This window comes from Sardina pilchardus, chromosome 12 (assembly GCF_963854185.1).
Source record: "Sardina pilchardus chromosome 12, fSarPil1.1, whole genome shotgun sequence".
NCBI classification, from domain to species: domain Eukaryota; kingdom Metazoa; phylum Chordata; class Actinopteri; order Clupeiformes; family Clupeidae; genus Sardina; species Sardina pilchardus.
Window position 1 is genome coordinate 24,031,068 of NC_085005.1, and position 9,320 is coordinate 24,040,387.

General features: G+C 40.0%; 2 protein-coding genes across 2 annotated transcripts; both read right to left on the minus strand.

Moving 5' to 3' along the window:
- Positions 1-5,565: 5,565 nt before the first annotated feature.
- LOC134097411 (trace amine-associated receptor 13c-like) lies at positions 5,566-6,573 on the minus strand. The gene has a single exon (XM_062550289.1). It carries the CDS (start codon positions 6,571-6,573, stop codon positions 5,566-5,568), a length of 1,008 nt encoding a protein of 335 aa, XP_062406273.1.
- Positions 6,574-8,312: 1,739 nt separating this feature from the next.
- On the minus strand, positions 8,313-9,320 carry LOC134097413 (trace amine-associated receptor 13c-like). The gene has a single exon (XM_062550290.1). The coding sequence runs from the start codon at positions 9,318-9,320 to the stop codon at positions 8,313-8,315; it is 1,008 nt and encodes a 335-aa protein (XP_062406274.1).

Consider the following 9,320-nt stretch of genomic DNA (forward strand, 5'->3'; position numbering starts at 1 on the left):
GACTATTCCCAAGGACAGCACGTCAAGGCCGGGTTGGGCCATCAGTGGTACTGGACAATAATACACTGCTTTTAAACTTAGCTAAAAAATCATTGTGTTTGCAACCTATAGCCTAGCTAAATTGTGATTGCCACCTGCTGATACAAAGTTAGCCACACCAGGCTACCACAGACTGTTTTGGATTTAGTTCACGTGTGTGACTGTGTGCAGTGTTATATTTTATGTGTGCTGTGCCTTTGAGTATTTCCACATTAGCGTGTCATAGTGTAGATTCCAGTGGGTGGTAGCCAAATCCATATCGGTGGGTTGTCGTCATAATCTTGCTGCTCTAGGTGTTAATTACACATAATTACTGTTATTTGCCAGTAGAGGGGGATATTTTCTCATGCTTTAATATCAGGGCTCTAATGGTGTCTATATACCTCGTAGGGTCATTAAGTAGTGTTCGTACAGCCTAGTGACATTTATCTTGCTCTTTTTGATCACCATGTTTGCTGTGCGTTCATATGAGTAGTTTATTGAGTGCTTTTGGTCCTATTGTGTGAATACTGTATGGACACTTACTACTTCCCTTATTGGGTATGTTGGGCAAACCCCTAGTGGCGCCACACGTGTAGACTGAGCTCAACGCCTATAACACACCCCCTCTAGTCAGGCTCCCCCTTAGTAAACTCCGCCTCTCCAACACCTTGTAAAGGTGTAATTGCCCCTCTCCCCTGTATCAAAGTGCTATATAATGTGCCTGACCCGAGCCACTTATTGTATGATATTTTAAAGTGATTGTTTAATAAAATTGTATTTTTATACCACGTCGTTGTGTTGTGGTGTGTTTTGAGGGAATACTAGCCGTTAACCTGCTCCCGTTACAATTCCTTTTCACATAGCCTATGTGTCGGAATGGCTTCTCAACACACTGTAAGCGATTTCATTCATTCTCTATTACACAATACAGTGTGACATATAACTTATTTGTCTACATTTATCTATACCTACACTGTTATCAGCCTCAGCCAGTATAGATGAAGTTAACTGATGCCTCCTTTATTCGGTTGCTTGTTATATCCGCCTCCTGCTGCGTCCTGGCAGTATAGCTACTTTTGAAAGAAGAGGCAAATTGTTGCACTTTGTCGATCCATCCCTAACAAACGTAAACTTTTTGGACTCGTCCACTCTGTCAAAGAGACGTGAATCATGTTTTGGCCTACAGACTTTTTAAAATAGTCTATCGAAAACGGATCATTGATCAGTGGGGGAAATATCATGGATCGGAAAAAAATATTTTTCCTCGGCCCTCCCCCCAGGCCAAACGAATTCTCCTGGGCCTTAAAAAATTATCTTAGCCCCCCCTCCCCCTAATAGCTTATCAACCTGGTTGGCATTGTTAACATAGTTAACATTTTCAGCATAACTGCTAGAAATCATTAAGTTAGCTGATCAACCTGGTTAGCATAGTTAACATTGTTAGCATTTTTACCAAAACTGCTAGAAATCATTAGCTAAGTTAACCAATCGACCTGGTTATCATTGTTAGCATAGTTATCTGTTTACAGCATCCGTTTCTAACATTTGTTAGAAATCATTAGTTAAATTAGAACTGGAATGTTTAAGCTTTAAACTGTCTACCTTCACACTATCAGCTTTCTTTAAACTATGCAACCACCATGTTTACCCTAGCTACACCTTAGTAACCATATCTACATTATCTATTTTGCATTTTCATGCACTGGTAATTCCTTGGAATTGCTTTTCTAGTTTTAATAGTATTGTCTTGCATAGGATTTGTCAAGGGACTCAAGGGACTCAAGGGACTCCGATTCCTAAAGAAACGCATGGCACAGACAACATACGTGTATCTAAATGAGTTATGTAACACAAATGACATTTTACCGTGACTCGAAGAGCAGTAAATATTTGTAAGGCTGTGTGTACAATCCATAGACAGTAAAATCCGCATGGAGCTCCAGTGGAATTTTAGTTTCACGACGATGCCGCGAGTTCACAGCCTAGCACCAAACTCCAAGCGCAGAGTAGGCTAAAGAAAATATTTTGAAAGCAGTAGACACTCTTGCTAAGAACCAAACAGGACTTTGTTCAAATCCACAAATCTGTGGCTACTGGAAAATGTAAGGTTCATTTACTAAATGTTATTTTGAAGTATTAACAAACAGTTATTTTAGAATTTCCGAATTAAGGGGGCTGGAGCATATATATATATACTGTATCTATGGGCCGGAGTGCGTAAGTGAAAATGTCACGCAGATCCATACATCCATACATCCATTATTTCACGCAAAACAAAATCTGATCTTGGGCTGAGACCTGACTCGTTCGTTCCTTTTCAAAACTCCTCGACGGTAGCCTAGATGGCGCTAAGAAGCGCCACTGTAAGCTAACCCTATTCGTTGAACAGTTTGCCAAATGCGATCTTTCTTAAGGACTTAAGAAGGCTCCAAAGAAGGAATCGCTAAGAAGGAGCGCTAAGATACGGGTGTTTCCCAGACGCGTTCTTAACTGCCTTCTTAGGAGAACCTTAAGATCAAGCCAAAGAAGCTTCTTAAGAAGCGCTTAACGAGAACTGTTCACCACGGTGGTGCTGAAACTGAATCAATCGATGCCAGGCAAATCGATCACCCACCCATTTACAAGCGCACAAGTCACACACAGCGCCCTGTGTTCCCCCTACAGGTGCAATTAGGCTACGCATGTATCGTGTGTGCGTGCGTGTGTGTGTGTGTATGTGTGTGTCTGTGTGTGTGTGTGTGTGTGTGTGCAGGCCCGGGTGGCTGATCGGGAGATTCGGAAGGATTCCTGGTGGGCCGTTAACGTTTTGGGCCGGTGTGAATACCGTGAGCTAAAATACATTGTTTCTAAAGATAATTTGCTGCGCCCTTGCGGCACTTCTGCAGCCTGGGCTGTGCGGTCGCAGCTCTTTACACCTATAATCTGCCAAAAAACTAGCTGATCAAACAGGGTGATTATCAATATAGGCCTATTTTTATTAGCTCAGGCCATTCATATATTAACTCATGCAAGACGCATCCCATCTCTCTTATACTGTAGATAGCGTGGTAGTAGGCATGTGATGTAGGCTTGTCTACTTTAATATAGCTGAGAAGATGTAACCCTCCAGCCCATGTGGCCTGCGAGTGGGGTGCACGTATGCATTAATATAAACCGGACTTTTACATCGCGGACTTTGGCAACGCCAAAGCTGAGTTCAATTACATCTGTTTCCTTGATATCTGTGAAATGCCACAGGGTTGTTGATGTTGGTATGTGTAGTAGGCTACTATACACATGCATATGTGTTGAAGACTTAAACGTCTAATTCAATATTATTGTTTTAAGTCTAGGCCTATGTTTCTTGCGCCAGTGGTCCACAGCCACAAGTGCATTGCAACATTGAAAATTGTTTTATTGTTTAAAAAAGTGGAGGATATACATTTCCCTGACGCAGCTTGATCACTATAGCCTAGAAAGCTACACGCCCCTAGCGGCAGGCTATGCTCTCTGAGCATTTGATTGAAGAAGGCTGTTAAGAGTGGGTCAGCTCGATCTTACGCTTCCTTCTTAGTGAAAGATCTTCTTAAGCTAAGAGCGACTCTGAGAAACACGTTCTTCTTTCACAGCGTTCTTAAAGGGATAGTTCGGATTTTAAGACACGAAGTTGTATGGGTTCCCTGTCAGCAACGTAGTGCATCAGCACTGACTTACCCCCGACAGCGTCCTGTGAGCCGAGATCCAGCCGGTTTTAGATCGTTTTTGATGCTGAAGAAAGTAGTCCGGCAAGTTTCTGGGGTCACGAAAGTAAAGTGTTTTTCTTCTCAAAACCATATGCGTTCAACAGAGTGATATATTTGCACCACAAAAACGTTGTCCAGGAAAAATTCAAACCTCGTTATCACTTACTTATTTTTCGCGATTCCTATCACTGCGCGCTACTGACAGCTGGACAACGTTTTTGTGGTGCAAATATATCACTCTGTTGAACGCATATGGTTTTGAGAAGAAAAACACTTTACTTTCGTGACCCCAGAAACTTGCTGAAGAAAATAGTCCGGCATCAAAAACGATCAAAAACCGGCTGGATCTCGGCTCACAGGACGCTGTCGGGGGTAAGTCAGTGCTGATGCACTACGTTGCTGACAGGGAACCCATACAACTTCGTGTCTTAAAATCCGAACTATCCCTTTAAGAGCGCTCCAAAGAAGATCTTAGCGTTAAGAGCTTCTTAACGGCTTTGGGAAACGCGGCCATTAACTTTGATTCAATGTCATGTGGATTTTGCATGCTCTGCATGGTTCTCTGGGTTGTCTGTAAAACTTAAAAACAAATTCCAGGTGCTACAAAACAATCAAGTCAAGCCAAGTCACGTTTATTTATAGAGGACTTTAACCAGCTGACCAAAGTGCTGAACAGAACAGAACAATACAACTTGATTAGACAAACACATAGGACAACAAAAAGATAGACATAAATGAACAAACAGAAAGGTCAACAAAAGTGACTAAGACAGAAAAATGCAGATCAATAAAATAAAACATTCATATTGAATTGAATGCGAGGGCGTAAAGATGGGTTTTAAGATGGGATTTAAAAACAGCCAAGGAGGGAGCCAGGCGTAAGTGCAGTGGCAGTTCGTTCCACAGTTTTGGTGCAATCACCGCAAAAGCCCTGTCACCTCTGCTTTTTAACCTAGAGGGAGCTGACCTAAGAGCCTGTAAAAAACCTGATAAGAGGGAGCAAGACCATGCAGTTCTTTGAAAACAAATAGGAGGATTTTGAAATTGATCCTGTAAAGTATTGGGAGTCAGTGGAGAGCTGCAAGTACAGGTGTAATGTGCTCTCGCCTTCGTGTTCTATAAGAAGACGGGCTGCAGAATTCTGCACTAGTTGAAGGCGTGAGAGGGTGGAGCAGCTGACGCCTGCATACAGGGCATTGCAGTAATCTAGGCGAGAAGAAACAAAGGCGTGAATAACCTTCTCAACGTTTTTAAAGGATAGAAAAGGCTTAACCTTAGAAGCCTTAAAAAAAACTAGACTTGACAACAATGTTGATTTGTCTTTCCATTTTAAAATTAGGATCTAAAATTACACCAAGGTTTTTTGCTGTGTCTTTCACATTTCAGGGGGCCTAGGTCAACATATTTCAACAATGTCATTTGGTACCTGCTAAATGCATTCACCTATTCTTTATTTGCTCCCTTTTCTCACTCAAATGTGTCATTACTTGGGGTAAGATGTTTGAGTGGAAACATCAGGACATCGCTACTTTTGATGACTAGATCCCCTTGTCAATGGTTTTCAATGTAGTGGTAATAAAATGATTTGGATATTTTGTTAAGATAAAAATGGCACTGTGTTACTTTAATAGATTCTAAAGAAAAGTATCTGGTCATGTGGGCCTATTGGCTTAGACATAAAGGTGACCAGAGGTAAAAACACAATCCAGGGTTCTAAAAAGGCTTAATTATAACAAAATAAGGGTCAACTGTAAAGGAAGAAATAAAGAATATGGTATGGAGACAAATAACTAATCTGCAAGTGTCTGACACAAGACACAACTCAACAGTCACCTGATAGCACATTTGTCAATGATGAGTCAGTCCTGAAGATTCTGAATGTGACAATACATTTAACACTTTTTTGAAACCAAGGATAGAACAGTGCATAGATTATGGGGTTGAGAGTAGAGTTGAAGAAAAACAGTGTCAACATGGCATTGACAACACTTTCATATGATTGAGCTAACACATCGTATAGTAACATACAAATATAATACGGTATTAAACATATCAAAAACACTGAAACAAGAATTCCAAGTACTTTGGCAGCTTTCCTCTCCAATCTCATTGAGTCACCATTGTTGTGGACATCCAGTCGTTTTCTGTCCTTGAGCACAGCTCTGATTAATACTGCATGCCTTCTTGCAATGAAAAATACATTTACGTACAGAGTTATGATAGTGGCACATGGTAAAATAAAAACAACAATAAAATCAACAGTAGTCCACACTTCATCCACAGAAACAAAGCATTTATCTGGGCATTTGTTCCTGAAGTTTCCATTGAAATAAAGAAGTGCACAGTTGTAAAACAGTGACACAATCCAAATGTATCTTGTAATAATGAATGCTAGAGACAACGATACCTTTTTGAAGTAGAGAAAAGGATTGCTTAAGGCAATGTAACGGTCCACAGCAATGAAAGAAATATTGTATATAGAGACAAATGTTAAATGGAATTTGATCATATTATATAAGGCACAAAACGTTGACGCAAACAGTGAACATGATTCAAGCATAAGCATAGAATGGACTGGCATTACAAATAAACCTACAAGACAGTCAGAAATGGCCAGTGAGACAAGAAGGATATTTGTTGGTGTATGGAGTTGTTTGAAATGAGAGACAGCAGTTATAACCAGAAGGTTCCCACACACAGTAAATATCACCACAGCTGCAGCAAACACATACATCGAAACATAAGCTGCCATAGAAGAGTATATTTTTGAACAGGTTGAGTTAATGGACTGCAGGCAATCACCTGTGTAGTTGACATCATGAAGAGTCATTGATCCCAAGGATTTCTTGTAAAAATGTAACAAAAATCTTATAGTCTTAAAGCAGTTGGCCTATGATCTGTCTTATCCAAAGAATGGAGTTAGAGATTTCCTTGAAGTATTGTAGCAACGTGAACGTTTATAGAGACCAGACCCCCCCCCCCCCCCCCCTCCCCCCACACCCCTCCCTCTCCCACTTTGTTCATGTGATGTGTCTGTGATCTTGTGCGAAGAAGTCAACATGGCATTGAAGAACATTCTTACATCATCCTTACCTTAAGAATCCATGAATAAAAACTTTGCAGATGCCATGGCAGTAGTGCTCTGATGCAGCAATGTGAGATATGGACAAAAAATCTTGATTGCATTGTATTCTCCACATTTTTGTCTATTTTGGTGTACCACATCAGCATTTTCATTCAATCTTTTGTAAATTCCTTTACAATTACCTTCGGGGGCCTTTCTCTAGGCTGCCTTCATTATCACGTCCATACACTTCTTCGATATTAGTCTTTTTGGCTCTTTTTAAATATCAGTGTTTGAAGAGAAAAAAATGCTTCAGATGAAATAATTTGGTGAACCTCCTACAGTACCTCCAGTTGAATATCACTGGCCTAGGCTACTTACATGTCTATATGCCTCATATTAAATTGAACATTCACCTATTCTTTATTTACTCCCTTTTCTCACTCAAATGTGATGAAGTCATTAATTGTAAGATGTTTGAGTGGAAACATCAGGACATCGCCACTTTTGATGACTCATAGAATGTCTCTTGTCCAATCAGAGATGACTAGTTTGACCGGATCTAACTGCGCTCTAACATTCAACAAAGATGTGCAAGTTTGTTATGGTAATAAAAGACGCTCTCAAGCTCAGATTGTAGAGCATTATCATCTCAACTGTGATATACGGATCAGCGCAGCATGAGTGTAAAGCCAGTAGGGGAGAGGGGACATCCGTGCTCTGGCACAGTGCAAGTGAACTTTTGAGTTAATATCATTTGTCTTTTTTTCTATCCTCCCTTCTTTCCTTCCTCTTTTCTTCAGCACTCCTTCTAATTCATTTTGTGAAGGATACGAGAAAGGGAGGATGGAGGGATGAAGGAGAGACAGATATGAGAAATGAAACGCCCTGCTCACTCACACATAATTTTTTAAGAGACGTCAATGGCTGGGTTTCCCAGATTCGTGAAGAAGCTTTTAAGTGCTAAGAACTTCTTAGGAGCGTTCTTAGAACGTTCTTTGAGCGCTCCTAAGAAGTTCTTAGCACTTAAGAGCTTCTTAACGAATCTGGGAAACCCGGCCAATAACTGATGATGAGGCACATCACCTCTTGGGCTAGAATAAACAGGCATGCAAATAGCAGAGAATATGAACTTACACCAAAGCCTAAAACCATCAGTGAGTCATACCTTACAGTATGTGTGTGTGCGCCATTAAGAAATGATTGTAGATGAAATCTTTAAAGATCTTTAATCTAGGGAGTGGTGCTACCTACCCCTCGTCAATGGTTTTCAATGTAGTGGTAATACAATGATTTGGATATTTTGTTCAGATAAAAATGGCATTGAGTTGCTTTAAGGTTCTTCTTCTTTAATAGATTGTAAAGAAAAGAATCTGGTCCTGTGGGCCTATTGGCTTAGACATACTGTAAAGGTGACCAGATGTAAAAACATAGTCCAGGGTTGAGGAAAGGTTAAATTATAGTAATGAATATGGTATGGAGACAAAAGATTAATCTACAAGTAATCAACGGTCACTTGAGAGCACATTTGTAAATGATGAGTCAGTCCTACAGATTATGCATGTGACAATAAATTTAATACTTTTTCGAAACCATGGATAGAACAAAGCATAAATTATTGGGTTGAGTGTAGAGTTAAAGAAAAATAGTGTTAACATGGCATTGGCGACGCTGTCATATGATTCAGCTAACACATCATATAGTGACATACAAATATAATAGGGGATTAAACATATCAAAAACACTGAAACAAGAATTCCAAGTACTTTGGCTGCTTTCCTCTCCAATTTAATTGAGTCGCCATTGTTCTGGATGTCCAGTCGTTTTCGATCCTTGAGTGCAGCTCTGATTACGACTGCGTGCCTTCTAGCAATGAAAAATACTTTTAGGTACAGAATTATGATAGTGGCACATGGTAAAATAAAAACAATAATAAGATCAACAGTAGACCACACTTCATCCACAGAAACAAGGCATTTATCTGGGCATTTGTTCCTGAAGTTTCCATTAAAGTAAAGAAATGCACAGTTGTAAAACAGTGACACAATCCAAATGTGTATTGTTATAATGAATGCTAGAGACAGCGATACCTTTTTGGAATAGAGGAAAGGATTGCTTAAGGCAAAGTAACGGTCAACAGCAATGAATGAAATATTGTATACAGAGACAAATGTTAAATGGAAATTGATAATATTGTACAAGGCACAAAAGGTTGACCCAAAAAGTGAACATGATCCTATCAAAATCATTGAATGTACCGGCATTACAAATAAACCTACAAGACAGTCAGAAATGGCCAGTGAGACAATAAGGATATTGGTTGGGGTATGGAGTTGTTTGAAATTATAGACAGCAGTTATAACCAGAAGGTTCCCACACACAGTAAATATCACCACAGCTGCAGCAAACACATACATCGAAACATAAGCTGCCATAGAAGAGTATAATTTTGAACAGGTTGAGTTGATGGACTGCAGGCAATCACCTGTGTAGTTGACGTCATGAAGAGTCAT

What these genes read in the sequence shown, in the direction of transcription:
- LOC134097413 (XM_062550290.1), bottom strand. Translation starts at nt 9,320, where the DNA reads ATGACTCTTCATGACGTCAACTACACAGGTGATTGCCTGCAGTCCATC.
- LOC134097411 (XM_062550289.1), bottom strand. Translation starts at nt 6,573, where the DNA reads ATGACTCTTCATGATGTCAACTACACAGGTGATTGCCTGCAGTCCATT.